The sequence below is a fragment of the Oreochromis aureus genome, linkage group 11, assembly GCF_013358895.1.
Source record: "Oreochromis aureus strain Israel breed Guangdong linkage group 11, ZZ_aureus, whole genome shotgun sequence".
NCBI classification, from domain to species: domain Eukaryota; kingdom Metazoa; phylum Chordata; class Actinopteri; order Cichliformes; family Cichlidae; genus Oreochromis; species Oreochromis aureus.
In genome coordinates this window covers 11,042,554-11,060,890 of record NC_052952.1, presented here as the reverse complement: position 1 = coordinate 11,060,890, position 18,337 = coordinate 11,042,554, and the positions used below count along the sequence as shown (strand labels likewise).

Genomic DNA, 18,337 nt, shown 5'->3' with positions numbered 1-18,337 from the left:
AACTGACTGGTTTTGTTCTCTGACAGTAAGTGTTGGGTTTATTTTTATTTATTTATTTATTTCTGTGAGACAACCATCCACAGAACAATAAATTCCTACTGCAGTGTGGCATTGTTGACTATTCAGAGAGTACTGAAAATAGTTATAAAGTTATAAATGAGGACCCTTCTGTTTTCATCAGAGAACATAAAAGGTGCGTTTGACACAATTGCTAGCATGCAACAGATTTGCTAACCAGGGTAAGTAGAAGATATGTCGCCCTCTTCTGACAATTGTGTTCCCTTACATCTGCAATAAGGATCGACGAACAATCGATCTTGTTGCGTTCGATGTTCTCTTGGATCGACCCAGCATGCCTGATTGTTGACAGCTCCGTACACCACAATGGCCGAAATCCAGGATACACAACCTCCTCGGGTTGATATTTCCAAAAGCAGCAGCAATGTGCCAGCCGACGGATATGATAAGAAATGTATTTTCTGCAGGATTGTAAACAATGAAATGGGCACAGAGCTTCTTCACTGTGTAAGAATATTGTAATAAATTATTATGAATGCGTTGCTAGCTAGCCTAAGACACTATTAATTGTCAAAACATGCGTTTAGAAGTAGTAAAAGCTCTGAAACTAGTCCGTCAGAAACTTTTAATTTCCCTGTAAACGAGTGTAATTGAGTGGTATTGTAGCTAGTTAGTCCCATAGCTGTAGAGTTATTGATTTACTGTGCTGAAAGGCGTGGCTCACCGCCGACATATACCGAAGGCTGGTTGGTTAAACCGTAGCATCAGTTCATATTAAAAATACAGAGAATAATAAGCACATATTTATACATATACATAAATCAGACTCCAATAAATTACATTATATTGAGTATACTAATTGCATTCGGCACAAATGCTAGAGGCATTCTGTAATGTCGTTCACGTTTAAAGTGTAAATATGTGTGTGTGTTATGTTGTGTTATTACTGCAGGATGAAGAGATCTCATGTTTCAGAGACATCAAACCTGGAGCCCCCCATCACTACCTTGTTGTCCCAACCAAACATGTAGGAAACTGTAAATCCCTCACTAAAGAGCACGTGCCATTGGGTAAAGTTTAAACTGCATACTTTTTAAGTAGTGCTTATGGATTTTCATTTTATATCAGCTCAGACAATATTGCTGACATATTACTGACTAATGCTCTGGATGGTTGGAAAGTATTTTTTTAACTGCAGATGTTTAAAATGGATCATCTGTTTTTGTTTTTTATGTCCAGTGAAGCGGATGGTCGACAAAGGGAAGGAGATCCTGGAAAAAAACAACATAACGGACCTCAGTGATGTCAGGTGGGTTTCATTTTGGTTCTTCACAGCTCTCCATGGTAATTTACATTAGTGCGTTATGAATGTATGAGCTTCAGACAGTTTTAGTAATTCATCTTTTGTTGCTAGACAACCAAATATTCACAGTTTTGGGGTCAGCTTTGTTTTTTAGTTACCAATTGAACATTAGCACTTAATCTAGTCAGAATTATAGTAGATCATTTGTAATGCAGTTTAATTGCTGATGACTAGCTTAACCTTAGTAACAATTTGCTTTGTTGTTGCATCAGCTAAAATGAGTTAAAAAACAAAAAATAAGTAGTATCTCTAAAACCCTTTTCTTTGTCTGCAGATTTGGTTTCCACTGGCCTCCATTCTGTTCTGTCACACACCTCCACCTTCACGTCTTGGCACCTGCCAGTCAAATGGGCTTTATGTCGCGTCTCTTCTACAGACTCAACTCCTACTGGTTCATCACAGTAAGCTCCGTACTTCAGTACTACAAGTTACTGTGTAGAAATTTTATTTTAACTCTCTGTGTGGAAATGGAAATTTCAAATGAAATGAAATGTAGACCAGTGTCAGTCTCTACCTTGTTCTGTATAAGGACATTGCTGTGTAAACCTGGTTTTAAGTAACTTGACTACATCAGGGAACTGCCCTCTAGATTTGCATTGTCAACACATTAATATATTCAGTTCAGTAACTCCTAGTGGCATCATCTTAGTTTACCCAGGTGACGTTTTAGGGTCTTACAGTAAGACTGCTGACAGTCTGACTTCTGTTCTGTCTGCCTTTGTTAATGTTTTGCAGGCAGACCAGCTGATTGAGCTTCTCAACTCTAAAGGAGAGACAAACTGATCACTTGGATCTTGCCATACATGACTGACTGCACTGAGGTGACTTGCAGATCAGGCGTCTTGCAGATGTCATATTGGAAACTACTTTGCTGACTGTTTGGCAACAGCTAATGACAGTATTTTAAACAGGTGATATACCTGCGTGAGATTTTGTATCCTAAGTAGTATGAGACTTAAAGCCTTAAAGCCTCTTTTAAAATGCATCACAAGTGCTGTAAGGAACACTGGAGTTTTGACAAGATAGGTAAATTTATTTAAATCTGCTCTAATAAAATTGTATTGCTTTTAGGGACCAATGAGCAATCAACTTTGAATTCCTATAAAATAGAACAGTGTGTTCATTATCATCCTGTTACAGAAACACTTCAGTACTCTTTGCTTCCTACTTCCTTCTTAGATTACTGTGTAGTGAGCTCAGTTAGACAAACACACTTGGGACACTACTTGTTTTTGCACTATTTAAAGGTACTAGAGATTGTTGGCTAAATATAAATACTGACATGAATGTTTGTGATAAGACCATATTATACCAAGCATATTTCAGCAAATTAATGTAATGTCTTTCTCTCTTTCTTTTAAACTGACTGTAATTTTCCCGTTGACACAGTGCAACATATTATACAACGTGGGTAATGGCCAGTGGTAGTGTGCTACTTTCTGTGAGGCATTATGGGCTTCTTAGAGTGCCCTATACACACTGACACAGAGAGAGCACAGAGATACAGAGTAAAACCCACTGTATAGTGAGTGTTCTGGGATTTCAGATGTCTCACAGGCCGTTTGATTTCCTGTCTTGCACAACTGCTTTCATGCCTTGTATGTCTGCTCTATAACATGAAACTGCAGAAACTCAGTTATATTGTAAATTTTTCAAGAAAAAAAACAAAAAACGAAAGTTTGCATTATTGATATTAATCATATATAAACTGATAATCTTGGCTATGGGTTCTTGCATCAAGCTTGCTATATGTGAAAGCCACTCAGTAATCCTCTGACGCTGATAGTAATGTTAATTTATTTTGTTCTTCATGACCTCATCGACCAGTGAAGTACAATGGGGGGGGGTGTTCGATGTCATGTGGACAGATGAATGAAAGTATGTGCTGTGAAATGATGCTATACTTTACAATGGTAATTGGAATAAAACCAACAACAACAAAATGTACTGTACAAAAGGTATGCACTTTAAGAATGGCTTTAATTTAGAATAAACAGTATTCTGTTGCTTCTCAGTGCCTGTGTAGTATCTCAGTGTGGTTTACATACAGACCCTCTTCCAGTTTCACTCTTAACTCACCTGCAGTAACACTTTAACACACTCTTGTCTTTATTATGATACAATTAGGAGACAGTGTTAATCTATTAATGCTGTATGTTTAAAATATATATATATATATATATATATATATATTATTACTTTACTTTCAATAAGAGCTGGTACTCAATCTATAGTTCCTTATGATGTGGTTCTTATTGCTTTAAAGCTGCACTATTAGTTTTAAAATTTGGAACTGTAGTAATATTGTGTCATTGCAAAGCACACTTAAAATAAATACACGTTGAAGCAGTCAGGCCAAGTCGGGTCAAGTTCATCCTATAGCACCATTATGTCTGTCACAGGCAGCCTCATGTTCTCTTTGGCTTCGGTTCAGTCTCATTAGCGAATCTGATGTCATCTCAGCTGCTCACTGCTCCACTTTCACCTCGTCAACAAGCTGCTGGAGGGAAAAAAATGCTCAAGTTTGAACATTTACCTTTTCTCATTTTGACTGACATTTAGTGGTTTCCCCGTGTTCTTTGTCTACTAAAGCTGCCACATTAAGTGCCCGTGTACCTGCGTGTACTGCACGCACAATGAATCAAGGCATCTAATCAACATTTCTGGTCACTGCAACAAAGTGATAACTACGTGATCATCCTTCCCCTGCCACAGCATCTCCCCCTCGAAGTCAACCAGTCTCTGTTTCCTCGCTCGCAGAAGAATCCCAACCAGTTTATTCGAGATAGTCACATAATGCTCAAACAGCTTTCCAAATCTTACAGTAATCACTTTCCCATCGCTGCCCCCCGACTCCCCAATGCTCCTTATGACCTCACACAGCTCCTGAACCTCTCTGCTGATGTGTGTGTGAGCGTCCTTCCCACGTTGCTCTGTCAGGGAACCCTGCAGGGGTTTCCCATACTCATCCCCACCCCTCGGAGGGACCACCATGCTCGGTCTGGTGTTGTGACTGAAGGGATTGTGCTTCTGGTACTCCTGGTGTTCGCTGGACCACTTCTGCCAGTTTTCCTTCAAGCCTTTCACAGAAACGATGCACGCCGCAGGAGCTTGGGCATCATCCTCAGTTTCCATGGTGGCGCTCTGGCTGTTTGTTCCCATGTTTGACTCTGTTCAAGACAAATTGAAATATCCAATCATTTCTCAACAGAGAAACACAGCAACTTAATGTTTTTCATGTTACTTTATTGTTTCCAAAATTCTTTAAGTCTCACCTACTTATTTTTCACACAACTGTTCTTGTGATCCAGCTGTGTGTATGACTCTGGTATTATGGCACATCAGGTGTGACTGGCAGCCGCAATCTAAATCGTAAATTCAACTGACAGCTCATTAAAACGAAATTGCTTATTTCCCACAGTTAATATAATCTCATTATCAAAACAACAAGGAGTGAAACATCTAGCTTTGTAAAGTAATCTGGAAGTTTTCAGTCCTCAGAATCTCGTAGTGAGTATAAATAGTGACACACTGACCTGATCCTCCCTTCACCTGCAGTTACGCTTCATTGCGACCAAAGAGCAAGAGTCCTGGTTACACTGTTACTAAATAACACAACTTAACAACACTGCAGCAGTGCTGACAGAGGCAAGAGTGCGGGTGGATGCCTTTTTGTCACCAGACAAAACCACTGTGATGAACATCAACTTCAGCCAGTGACACGGCAGAGACAACCCGGACAGCCAATCAGTAGGAGGGGCGGGCTTACAAGACGGCTCTGATGTAAAGCAGATTACAGACTTTATCCACACATGTATGACCAGAATAGTAAAGCATACCGATGTGTACTGATGACAAAAATTTGCTTACATGTGACATTAAAAAGACACATACACACAGATTTATGAAAAAAGTGATAAGGAGTTTTTTAAAGCAAAAAAAGGTTGCAAAAATAACATTAAAAACGAAGTACTCACCTATGCTTATGTATGATAATGTTAGCATTATCATACACAAGCGGCAGTACAAAACTTAAGTGTATCATAGCTAAATGAAACACAGTACCTATTTTTTCTGCCATTTATAGAAATACAGTCCCCAAGCGGTACTTTGAGTCAGAGCTCGGTTTCAAGCCGGACGTATTTTTAAACTGCGACAACAATGGCTGCCTTCAGTAGTCGATCATGCCTCCAGTATTTATTGCATCTTGCCCAGGATAATCTGGACTTCAGGTTACCGGTAACAAGCATGAGATATTTTCGGTTTCTCTTTGGTTCAGAGTGATTAACTTCTTCGTGTAAAAAGCGGTAATTTGCAGACTGGAGTCTCCTCTGACTCTTGGTTTGTTATGGGCTCATTCAAAGTGTAACCGCCCCCCCAAAAAAGTAACCTTCTTTTGGAGACGAGATGTCTATAATTTGATCACAGCAATACATGAAACTTGAGAAATGGTCTGGCTGATAGAGCATATTGCGTTGTTTTTTTGGCACTATTTTATGCCTACATCACATAGAACCAGTTTGTAATCATTTAATTTTTTTAGTTTTCCGTGTGTGAGTGCATTTTATCTGCCATATTTCATATGTGATTCTTCTTTTCTGTATAACATTAGTATTCATGCTTTATATGCCGTCTTATCCAGGAAATAAAAGCTCTGCTGGCTCTCAGAGGGAAACCATTTCGTCCCTGTGAAAACTTCAGAGAAAAGGTTTGCATGTTGACGGGCTTATTCTAATCTGACTCTCTATTCTAATCTAAGACATTGATGACTGGTAGCAGAATGGTGATGTTTCTCGTTAGTAGATCCCACATTTCCCTGCAGTCACTCCACATCTCTCCTCTTCTCCGTAGTCTCCTTTCTGGTGCCTGGATGGTTTGTCTGAGGAAGATGTCCGCAGCATCATGGCCAGATCTGTGTGTGCAAAGTAAGTGTTTAAGCTTTGCAGTTAGGAAGGTGATAGAGTCACATCTCTGCTGATGGAATAACTGCATGCTGCACAGATTCAAAACTGGTTGAGATGTGGCTTTAGTTCATGTTGGGTTGTCCTTCTAGGTCTGCTTTTGAACTGTGGGGCCACGGGCAAACACACAGTGAACTCAGAACATCCCTTCTGAACTTCCCCTCAGACATCATGGTTTGTTGTTTAGAGTTTGTATCATACTGTTCTGCTGGAAAGACAGATTTCTGCAAGTGTATAAAATTTAATTTCAAATGTTTACGTTGCACAATGACACGTTTCATTTCTGTTTGTGCTCTTCATTCCCTGCAGAGTCCATTCATGCACAAAGACTCCACATACAGGATAAACGTCTACACATTCAACAAAACTTTGCTGTTTACAGACAGAATCAAAAGGATCGATGTAAGTATTTAGATGTGCGAATGCATGTAAAAACATATAAATATGCACATAAAATAATAATAATAGTAAAATGCAATCTCAACAGGCCTTGGAGTATCTTCCCTTTGAGGGGACAGTAAGCCTTAAGAATCCCCAGCACATCTTCTGCTTATTAGAAGATTACGGCACAGACCCCAACAATATCCCCGAGCATCCCATCTACATCTACTTCGGCAGATGGGTAAGATGCATTTTTCTACTTGTGTACATTAAATGAATGTGGAACGATCTACAGCTGAACTCTTCCATTTTACAGATAGCAGACGGTCAGCGTGATCTGATTCGCTCCCACAGTGTGAAGAACAGACACTTCATAGGAAACACCAGCATGGACGCTGGCCTCTCATTCTTCATGGCCAACCATGCCAGGGTCAAACAGGATGACCTGGTTTTTGACCCATTTGTAGGCACAGGTAAGTTAATCCTGTCGTTGCTTCCCCCCGCAGACAGCTATAGACAGCAAAATAAATACTTTCTTTAATGTGAGTCAATGTGTTTTAGGGAGCCTGCTGGTTGCGTGTTCTCATTTTGGAGCTTATGTATGTGGAACTGACATTGATTACAACACTATTCACGGGAAAGGTAAGCTCTGCTCATTAGAGATTACACGCTGCAGCAGCTGTAGTCTTACAGGTTAAGGATTGCAGTTTTATTTTATGCTGTTTTTATATTTGAATCAGATCAATCCCCTGTTCAGATTTGCTGTTGGTGCCTTTTGTCTTTTAGGTCGGTCAAGCCGTAAAAACCAAAAGTGGAGAGGGCCCGACGAGAACATCAGAGCCAACCTGCGGCAGTACGGGACACAGAAGATGTACGTGGACGTGATGGTGTCTGATGCCTCCAAGCCTGTGTGGAGGGATGCTGCTCTGTTTGATGCTATCATTACTGACCGTAGGTCCTTTAGTTCACCCTAACCAGACCACAAAGGATTTAACATCTCCTTTCATTAAATATCTCTGTTATTCTTTAGATTTGATTGTTTCTTTGAGCTGTTACAAATAAATAAAAAATGTTCTGAAAATATGCAATTATCAGGATTCTGACAGTGAGTGAAAAGCTTTAGCTATGGTTCACACTGTAATTTGAAAATTATGTGCTGCTCATTAGTGTCTATTGAACACATTATTTCTGCCAGTTTCATGGATCGTCTTTTTATGTTTTGTGCGGCTCTTCAGCCTACAGACACTGCAAGATTTTTGATGTTTCTTTAGAATTTGAGTAGCAGTACTGCAGCTAGCATGTTCCTCAGCTACATCTATTCTCTGTGTATTCTTCTTAAACAGGAAGAAAACTCTTCTTGTTTTATTTTTTTGATACTCACTGTGTGATTTTTCTTGTTAGCTCCATACGGTATCCGGGAAGCGACGAGGAGAACAGGCTCCCACAAAGACATTGCTAAACCCGCTGAAGGGGTGTAAGTTCATCACATATTATACCAACATCTATCTATCTATCTATCTATCTATCTATCTATTGATCTATCTATCAATCGATATATATAAATAACTGGGGAATTAGTCCAATGTTTAGTGCTGAGGAAACTAGTACATGAAACGGCAAATAAAACCACAGAGTTTTGCCATCACTGCTCTGTTCTAAATGTTGTATTTCATTTCAGTCTTCTGCACAGTTTTGAAGACTCTCACGTCCCAGTCTCACAGGCATATCACCTGAGTGACATCTTCACAGATCTGTTAAACTTCTCTGCCCACCACCTGGTCATGGGAGGGAGGCTCGTCTACTGGCTGCCTGTCTACAGACCAGAGTGAGTAAACAGACTTGGCATCATCACCTAGTCATAAACATTTTCAGAGTGATGATAAATCTGTTCAGTGTTGGAGGTAACTTACCAGTTAACTTGTCAGTACTTAAATTTGTAGAACTTTGTTATTGTTAGCATTTTGGGGTGGCGTCAGGAAGACATCTGATGCCAATTTCTGAATAAGAGGCGAGCTGAAGGCTTCTGCTTTTTCAATGCATTCAAAGCAAATATAATATACAGCAGTGTTTCTGGGTCATTTTCACATATTTTTGCTTCTTTGCATGATAGAGCTTTAACCTGCATTTATGGATGGCACGGCTGACTGTGTTTACACATAATGTTTTTAATGCAGTGTCACCTGAGGGCATCGACAAGCTAATATTTTTTTGAAATGGTAATAACTAACTAATAAGCATCATTTTTGCTTCTTGTTTATGCCCTATCCTGTCATGAATATGTCCTTACAACTTATTATGTGTATTTTGATTGACATATATACATATCCATACACATGTGCAAACACAAAGTGTGTAAATAGTGGGTCAAAGCCCTAACTTCTCGCTATACCTTGTAAAAACCATATTTTTGTACCTCTTTGACTTAAACTGAGTCACGCTGGCACGTTACTTCAGTTCAGCAGCTCCTTTACTTTCCCCCACAACAAAAAATATTTGTATCCATTTGCATACCGTTTCTAAACTACAGCATCTGTAATCCCTTCGATTGATTCAGTTAATGATGGTGATGTTAATCTGAATCCATATTGACCGTCGGGGAGTAATTTAAATGTATCTAAGAATTTGTCGAATCGGTTATTGAACAGTTTTTCTAGAAGCTTGGAGAATTGTGGGAGTTTAAAAACAAGCCTGTAATCTTTGAAGTGGTGTCTATCCTCAGTTTTATAAAGCGACACAATTTAAACTATTTTCATATTGTGTGGACTTTTAGTGGCTCTGAGATGCTTTTATAACCTTCTTAGCAATCTTCATATCAGCATCATTACAGTCAGTGGATGCTTTGTAATTACACTTATTTACAACATTAGTAATTTCTTTTTCCTTTATTCCCCTTTTCACTGCTGTAAAGAACACCGAGTTAGGATTTCAGGATTCACTGCAATAATCTTGTACTATAACAAGTTATAAGGAAACACCCGGGCTGTGTAAGGTGAGCTGGTGCGTCACTGCCAAGATAAGATGGCAACTGCATGTTTAGTTATTGTTGATTACCAACAGTTTTGAATTCGGACTCCAGATTTTAAGCTCAAACCTCATTATCTCAGTTTGGAAATAGTCTTGTCTTAAAAGCTGCCTTTCTTTAAATAATGATCTGTACAATAGGGGGCAGGCTTACGCCATAAACCAGAAGTGCACAATGCTGGCCTGTTGTAAGCACAACTGACAAGGTTTAAATTTGTTTTTGGCCTAATTAATTACCCAAATAACCAAACAATATGAAGCAAAGAGGGAATACATAGCAGACACTATTACATTTTATAAAAATGACTGATTACTGTCTATAATTAAAACTGGCTTTGTTATTTCATTAAGGGAAAAGTGAACCCGAGAGACAGACGGCAGTGTTTTACTGGACTTGTACACACACAAAGGACCTTCTGCTATCTTAGGGTATTTCCCTTTATTCTGATTCCCGTGTCTAACCACCTGCGTGGATTACAGTAATGTTCAGGTGTGCCGAGGCTTTCTTGCCCATACAGCTGGGCCACGGCAAACCACAACTGACAGCAGTGTGCGCTTTATATGCTGCCTAAGACGGCTCATCAGAGACAAAGTTGCATATTGTTAAAGGTTCTGTGCGTTTGCAGAAAGCGAAGTGCTGACTCTCAGTGCAGGTGTTCATTTGTGAAGGTATGAACCACAACAAACTAAGGCAGAAACGGACGTTAGGCGAGGAAAAGCGCCACGGGGCTCAAACTCTTTCTGGTCACTCATTAAAAGACCAGGAAGCAGATGGGATAATCACGGATCCAGTCACCGGGCTATTATTGTATCCTTGTGACTGAGAGACATCAGTTTGCAACCCTTTGACTTTTATCCATTTAGCCGCTTTGTGTTTCTGCACGCATCGAAACATATGCACGAATGTGTGTGTGGTCCCATGTACGAGCACGTGCACACGTTTGTGTCACCATGTTCACACATTCGTCTTTGCTACTCATCTCATCGGTGCTTGACCCGGTGCCTGTCAGAGCGCCGTGCCAAAATAAACATCTGAGGCCAGGCAAGTCACATGTATGAACTATGTCTCTATGGTGTGCAGGCTGATCTGCGAGTGTGTGTGTTTGTGTTGTTGGATATGTGTGTCTGTGTGTATAAACCCAGACGCAGCCTGTCTCCTGGGTCTAATCTGGGGCTCTACAGGGGAGATATCAGGTTTCCAATACCCCCACATACATGCGTGTGTGTATCTGCGGCAGTGGCTGTGATAGAAACAGTGGGGACTGTGTGTCTGTCCGTCTGCCTCGTGAAAATGGGGGGCTGTGTGCGTGTGATGACAGGGGACACCGAGTCCTGTCAGCAAAAGACAGAGCCTAGACCAGGTCAGACCGCTTAAACTCTCTTCCTTTTCTGCCCTCGAAAAATAAATGAAGAAAAAGTATCGAGACAGATGATGTGTTATCCATCATCAAAGCCATAAAGGAGCTAATTACAACATAAATAAGGGAAGTAAAGATATGAATCAGCTGCATAGTCAGAAGTAATATTGGATGAATAAATGAGTAGTGGTGACATTTTCAGATTGTAATTTCTTAGTTGAGTTTAAGTTTCCGGAAAAATCGTGTAGCAATAATTAAGCTTTTGCATGCTTCTACATTATGAAAGCAGTGTGATACAACAGTACGGTTGTAATTTTTAGTTAAACTGTTGAACTTAAACAGCAAGTCTTCTCCGCCAGTTACAGTAAATAGACACTTGGAAGCGATATCTGTAGTCAGCGTCATGTCACCTATTTGTTTGTGACGAGTGCTTGGGATCAACTGAGAAACAAATGGTGGTGACTTGTCAATCTCAAGGTTGCTTGACTCTAAATGGGCGACACTAGTTAAAATGGCCATAGCTGCCATGATGTGAACTGTTGCTTTGTTTTGAAGCTTTGAAATGAACTTTTTTCTTGGGGTTTTGGATCAGGATGTGGTAAAACGGTTTAAGGCACTTCCGGCTTAGCTTTTCATACCCAGAAGCTGTGACTGACCTGTGACCTGTCTATTGGCAACGTGAACATCAGTCTGTAAATAAGAAAGACTTGCAACTAGCAACTCAGACCATAAACTCATTCTTGGTGATAGATTAAGGGTGCAGCACTGAAACGGGGCAAAATAATGTGTCAGTGCAAACTCCATATAGCTCTCATAGGTGTGGTTAGTTTTCTGGTTGATTTACAGAAGTTGTGTTGTTTTCTAAGCACAGGCACGGTTGGTTCATTTCAAAATCAAGCGCAAATAATGAGACGTGTTTTTTTTCTGTTATAATTAGTAATAAATTCTGTTATGCAAACATTAGTAAATAAGTTTGCGCACTTGGTGCAACAGGGTCCGTCACAAAAACCTGAGTTTCCACCATTTAAATGCAATTTTGTCTTTATAAATACCAACACTACTTTTTCTTCTTCTCTTCTTTTTTTGTTCGTGCTGGTGGAGTGTTAATAAATCTGGCCCCGGAAGTCTACAGCTATTATTTATATGCAGACTGTGTTTGGACTGTCCATTTGTTTACTCTGTGGTGCTCTTTATAGTGCGTGAGCCAAATTGTGATACTGTTTAAATCTATTGATTTTTTTAAAATAATCTTTTTGTTTATTTACTAATTTATTACAGTTTCCCATTAGAAATGTGGGAAATCTTAATGTTGATAAGTCTCGAACCAGTCTTACTGTGAATCTTAAATACCTGTGCAGACAAAACAAGAATGTCAAACACACAAAAACGTCCATGATAAGAGTTAAAAAAATTGATGTAAAAGGGGAAAAAAAGAGCTAGGGCAGGAGATCAAAGCCATCTCATCTTTTGAATCTGAGTTTAATGGTCAATAATTAAGAATAAGTCATTTAAAGGAAACAAGTCGTTAAATAAAATAGGCTGTTAGTAACATGGTGGGTTGTAATTACAATTTATAAGAGAAATAGTGATGGAAAAACAAAAAACTCATCCTTGTCATGATGCAGTTCATTTGTGCGGTAGAAATACTGAGCACCTGATTGGCAGCTCACAATTGCTGCCTGGCTGCATCACCGCCTAGTCACCATGACAACCAAACATCCCATTACCCCAGAGTCCCAACTGCCGCCATAGCAACAAGGCAAACAGTCATGCACAAATCAGACTGAGTCGGGACTGTTGCTGGCGTGACGGTAGTTCGGAGAAAGTGCTACTGACACAAATATGCAAACGCATACATCAGCTGCCGTTAATACGCCCTAACCCGGCCTGGCTGGCGATGACAGAGCCAGCAGCCAACCCGACAGGTCACATTCACTTTTTCCACCTTCATCTTCACACAAAACGAGCTACCTTAGCCTCGCCGGCCATGGGCGCACCGAACGGCTTGAATGTTTCGTGTTTATTTGAGAAACAGAAAGAAGCACACGCAGAGCAAAGAAAGACATTAGAGCGGGCTGAAAAAAAGAAAACAAAGAGCTGGCAAAAGTTAGGTAGTAATCTTGACAGAATTACTCTGTGTCCTGGCAGCCTTTTAATGGCCTCCAGATGAAATCTGTAGCGCATTGTTATCACAAGGGACTTACACTTCCTCTCATTCAGACTTTTAGATGCGTACACTCAAAATTTATTAGAGTCAGATGATGGATATTGGTTTAGCTTTATATTTCTGTCTCTTTGTTTCCTCCTCATTTAAACTGATCTGTAGCATGTGTGTGTGTGTCTGTGTGTTTGTGGGGCCTCTTTCCAGGTACTGTGAGGAGATGGTTCCTCTTCATCCATGTCTCCAGCTCATCAGCAACTGTGAGCAGACACTCTCAAGCCACACGTCACGGCGTCTGATCACCATGGAAAAGATCAAAGAACCAGAGGTGTGTCCATGTGGGCGTTTGTGTAAGAGATGAAACAAAATGAATCAGTTGCCTAATTTACAGAGAAGGAAAATATGTTCCAGTTCCAGTACGAGGACATGTTGTTTGTCGTAACATGATAGCAAATGCAGTAAATCAGGCTGCGTTGGATGCCGATTAGAAGAATTAAAAAGATGGCATTTGTCATTATTTTTCATTCTGTTAGCTGTTTGCTTCATGTGATGTCATTCATCCAGTTACTGTCCAGATGAATCCAAGTGCACATTTTCATCACAACTAGCTAAATATATTGTTTTTAGGTTATCTATTGTGGTTGCATCATTACAAATGACCTCATATCTGCACAGCAGACCAAATTTGTGTGCGTGCTGCAGAATTTGTTTATGTGTGTGCATGAAACACACATAAACTGATATAACTTCTTTTTCTTCTAGTAAAATGAGAACATGTGTTCGCCTGCCTGTTCCTTCATGCATTTAATGTTTTTTCATGGTTTTTTTTTTTCTTGTCATGAACGTACGCGTCATGAGCACGGATGTAGTATGTGCGTATGTGTGTTCTTTTACATGTCTCCTGCTGGAAGTGATGGTGTCTCTCTGTCTGTCTCGGGTAAATCCTCACCATCTGGCTGTGGTTGGCTCATTTCTTTTATACTGGAACCCTAAAAGGCATAATCACACATTGTATGGAAAACAATCCATCTTTGGATCTGACATCCATTCCGCTTCAAAACCCCAAATTGCTCCCATAAAGCGCCCGGTATGACACGCACACACCGAGACACAGTTGTGTGAGGTTATCTGACTGGTATCTATAGCTCAGGCTTGTAGAGTTTTTTGGTTTTGTTTTGTAGGTTTTTTTTCCAAATTGGCCTCTGTCTGCACCTATCTGCACGCGCTCGTCAGGATTCGCAGCCTGATGTGTGTCAACACTTAAAAGCTTTTCTATGCGTGTGTCCAAAGTTTCCCGGTTTTGAGAGTGAAGGAGTTGGCCTAATTGTTTTGAAGGTTTCCTGTAAAGCTCCATAAAGAAACCTCACCTCTTCTTATTTATGAGGTGTTAGAAAATTTGTTTGGTTACCAAAACCGCTTGTCATTCACCTCATTTTACATTCAGTATATGTAACTCTCCACCTGAAAGAGTAAAGAACCACCGTTTTCTTCTGTGCCAATTTTGTAGTCACGTCTTTTTATCCTCATCACTCTGGGGTCGTGCTTATGTTGTCAGTCTTTTTACCTTTTAAACCTGAATCTTTTCCTCAGAATGGCAATAAAAAAACGTTTCCAGGTTGCTTGGCAGCATCGGCAAGCAAAGAGGAGGTGTCTTTGACAAATTACAGGCCCCAGGATTGGAGTCATCATTTCTCAACTCACCTCATTATTTCTCCACCCTTGATTAGCAGTTACCTTAATAGTGGAGGTAAAACTGAGATTCACAACAGCTGATTTTCAGCTGCGTAACAGATAAATGGTCTTGTGTGCTTGTGAAGCACTACTGGAGGGAGCAGCCATTTTTCCCAATCTTATTCCCTCAGTTGGTGTTTTGATGATGGTGGTGGAGAGTTGTGTCCTACGGGTGTTGAGTTGGGTTGAGATTTGGTGGCTGCAAAGGCCACAGCATGTGATACGCATTATTTTCATACTTAAACCACATTCAGTACTCTCTCTCTTTTGCTGCATGGATGGGAACATTCTCATCAAGGGGGAGACCACTGCAATCAGGACGGAAATGTTTCATTTATGTGATAAAGACGATCACTCAAAACAAACTTGGGATGATTGATGTCACAGTAGCGTAACAGAACCCCTCATTTTCAGAGTTGAGCAGCATTTCGGGGCTGTTTATGATTGCATGCACTCCTCAGCAGTAAGGCTGCCATGATTAGTCGACTAGTCACGATTACGTCGACTATCAAAATCGTCGACGACTGATTTAATAGTCGACGCGTCGTTTGAAGCTTTGTAAGATCAGAAAAGACGCAGGAATAAGTAGTAGGATTTAAGAGTGTAATAACGGACTGAAACAGAAGATGGCAGCACTGCATGTACAAGGATGCCAGCTGCCGTTAAACTCCGAAGAAGAAGAAGCAGTGTCCCAGAATTCATAGCGCGGCTCTGCTCAGTTTTCAACAATGGCGGCAGCTAGTTAGTTTTAATATTACTCTTATTATTCTTTCTGGGTCACAAAATAAACGTTTAACATATTTTCAGGCGAGAATGTAGCTGTGTAAACCTCAAATATCTGCTCAGTTTATCAAGACACCGCATATTTTCAAAAGCGCTCCGACGTTTTCTGAGACGTCTGTTACCCACTAGCTCGATAGCTAGCCGGGGGCAAGGCTCACTAGAGCCCGTGAGAACACCGGACTCCCGGCAAATCGTTTTCAAACCCACCACCGTCTTTCGCTACTCAGGTTAAACATATATAAGTCACTTAGATAACTTAAAAATGTTATTGTTTGGCCTTTTTTTAGTGTTTTATTTGTTCCTGAGTAAATCGGTTTGGCTGAGATTAAAGTTATAGTTTATACACGGCTAAATAAACGTCAAGCAGACAACTGATTATCAGAAGTGTGAGATGTTTGAGAATATACTCCGGTGTCCCGTTATATTTTAGATGGCAAGGAGTTTATTAAACTTCACCGAAACAATCTGCAAATCTCATTAAATTTAATAAACTATCATCTTGTCTTTATTTTTAGTTAGCACATACCCTAAACACTTAAAGCTGTAAGCTAATGATAGTTATATAAGAGCAGATGCATGCTGGTGCGACAAGCTGTACGTTTTACGTCGACTAATCGCAAAAATAATCGGTGACTATCAAAATAATCGTTTGTGGCAGCCCTACTCAGCAGTATGGTTAAGGATGCCTCACAGGCTGTCAGCACTTTTTCCACGTGCAGCTTCTTTTCTTTTCACAATAATATCTAATGTCATTAATGCACAAGCATCACAAAGCCATAATTTGTTAGCCACTATGTACTCTTTCCTGTAGATCTAGAGCCACATACCACTTTCGTCACTGTTCCTGTTAAAACACTGCCCACCTGAGAAGCCTTTGAGACTGGCACGCTTGCCATCTGCACCTTAGAAAAATCCAATTTTCCAGAAGCATTTAAGTCTTTCCCTTCTCCCATGCATACAAAACCTGGAACACCTGCTCAGCATTATTATGCGTGCCACGAGGCGTCTCTGTGTGTTGAGTTTTCCACATCTCCTTAGGTTTTTCCTTTATTTCATCACCTGTGTGTGTATTATTAATATACGCATAACCCTTCCTATTCTATAAACATGCCAGACATGTGCACACCTTGTGAGAGAGTACTGTGTTGATTTGCAGTAGGAATTTAGCAAAGCAAAAATAAAAGCTGCCTTTTATTCAGGTGTTTCTGATTTTGTTCATTTATTTGTTTATTTCATTTCTTTGTTTTCAAGATGTAATATATGTTATTCATAATGAAACCTTTATTAGCAAGATGTCATGTTGGTTGGAGCAGCAAGAATATTTTAGTAAACTGAATAATTTGTTTTAATATCTGTGGGAAACTTGTAGATTTTTAAGTTAAGCGGATTCAGCACAGTAACCTCTGCATCTCTTTCCAGGAATTTGATAGCCTGGCTCATCTGTCAGATCCACGCTTCAGTGCCTACCAGGGTCACAATGCCTTCAGAGAGAAGTACTTCTGTGGACTTAACAAAAAGTCCACCAAGGAGAACAACAAATCTGACGGCAGCGGGGACTGAACGCATCAATGGGATGAAGATCACCAAATTTCCTCAGTGTCTTATCAAAAAAGATGAAACTTTTTAATCGGTGCATTGTTGTCAGTGCTCTCAAAAGAAAAACAAGTTATCCCATTTTTAAAAAATCTTTGTTTTTTATTTCTTTGCAAATAAACCAAAAATGTGCGTGTTCTTTCTGAGTGGTACTTTTGAGACTCTGAATTGCGGTGCATCTCTAAAACGAATATTTTCTAATATAATATTTATAATTTAGCTGTTAATTGTAAAATGTGGTAATTTAGAATTGACCAGACTCCCAAAACATGGATCCATGGTTCCGTAATGCAGGTTGTGCAAAGTTCATAATGTGCATTGTTTAACTTTCTACCTGGAAGACACCAGTGTCTATGTATGTCACATGCTCAGATACTAAAAAACCAAATATAAGATTGCTGATGTCATTGTCATAACACAGCTCTGCCATAACCACATGCATCACTCCAAAAGTTTTTTCACTCTCTCCGTTACCTAGCAACTGGTCTTTATGTGTAAAATTGATAAGAGTATATTTTTTCATATTTACTATAATTTTACCCCCATATGATGCGAGTGCACCTTATACGGATGAGGTCAAAATGATTAACCGCCCTATAAAATTGAAATTTTCTGTCAAAATTTTCATCAAAAAAGTGTTTTTTTAGCGTAGCATTCCTAAACATACTGATTTTCCCCAATTATTTCAGAGAATAATTCAGAACAAACGAAACTGACCGGGATCAACATTATTAGCCCCCTGAGAAACTGACCGTTTCACTGAGCCATAGCACAACCCACCACTGTGTCTAAGAATCCCAAATTAAACTGGGAGGTTTGGAAAACCTGTCTTAAAAATGACTTGCTCTGTTTAACAGCGCTTTGGAAATCCTTAAACCAAAAATTTAAATTTCATAGGGGTGCTAATAATTCTGTCCTCATCTTTACATTAGCTCTGTCAGTTTAACCGACTTTAACTCACATATTG

At 39.8% G+C, this 18,337-nt stretch overlaps 3 protein-coding genes across 5 annotated transcripts; 2 read left to right on the top strand and 1 right to left on the bottom strand.

Moving 5' to 3' along the window:
• The first annotated feature begins 318 nt into the window (after nt 1-318).
• Nucleotides 319-3,395, top strand: hint3 (histidine triad nucleotide binding protein 3). The gene is made up of 5 exons (XM_031742736.2): nt 319-525; nt 971-1,088; nt 1,258-1,327; nt 1,656-1,782; nt 2,117-3,395. Exons 1-5 carry the CDS (start codon nt 385-387, stop codon nt 2,162-2,164), a joined length of 504 nt encoding a protein of 167 aa, XP_031598596.1. The 5' UTR covers nt 319-384; the 3' UTR covers nt 2,165-3,395.
• A 151-nt stretch (nt 3,396-3,546) lies between these two features.
• On the bottom strand, nt 3,547-5,259 carry si:dkey-29b11.3 (actin-binding Rho-activating protein-like). Of its 2 annotated transcripts, none has more exons than XM_031742737.2 (3): nt 4,918-5,259; nt 4,657-4,746; nt 3,547-4,551 (listed from the first exon to the last, which is right to left on the bottom strand). In XM_031742737.2, exon 3 carries the CDS (start codon nt 4,541-4,543, stop codon nt 4,049-4,051), a length of 495 nt encoding a protein of 164 aa, XP_031598597.1. In that variant the 5' UTR covers nt 4,544-4,551; nt 4,657-4,746; nt 4,918-5,259; the 3' UTR covers nt 3,547-4,048. The 2 variants fall into 2 exon arrangements, with proteins under 2 accessions (XP_031598597.1, XP_031598598.1); XM_031742738.2 differs by having other exon boundaries at nt 4,661-4,746.
• Nucleotides 5,260-5,505: 246 nt separating this feature from the next.
• Nucleotides 5,506-17,707, top strand: trmt11 (tRNA methyltransferase 11 homolog). Of its 2 annotated transcripts, none has more exons than XM_031742708.2 (13): nt 5,506-5,620; nt 6,024-6,089; nt 6,233-6,306; nt 6,435-6,516; nt 6,652-6,744; nt 6,830-6,964; nt 7,040-7,196; nt 7,285-7,365; nt 7,510-7,674; nt 8,125-8,197; nt 8,414-8,548; nt 13,471-13,591; nt 17,197-17,707. In XM_031742708.2, exons 1-13 carry the CDS (start codon nt 5,543-5,545, stop codon nt 17,335-17,337), a joined length of 1,401 nt encoding a protein of 466 aa, XP_031598568.1. In that variant the 5' UTR covers nt 5,506-5,542; the 3' UTR covers nt 17,338-17,707. The 2 variants fall into 2 exon arrangements, with proteins under 2 accessions (XP_031598568.1, XP_031598569.2); XM_031742709.2 differs by having other exon boundaries at nt 8,402-8,548; nt 17,197-17,543.
• Nucleotides 17,708-18,337: the final 630 nt, after the last annotated feature.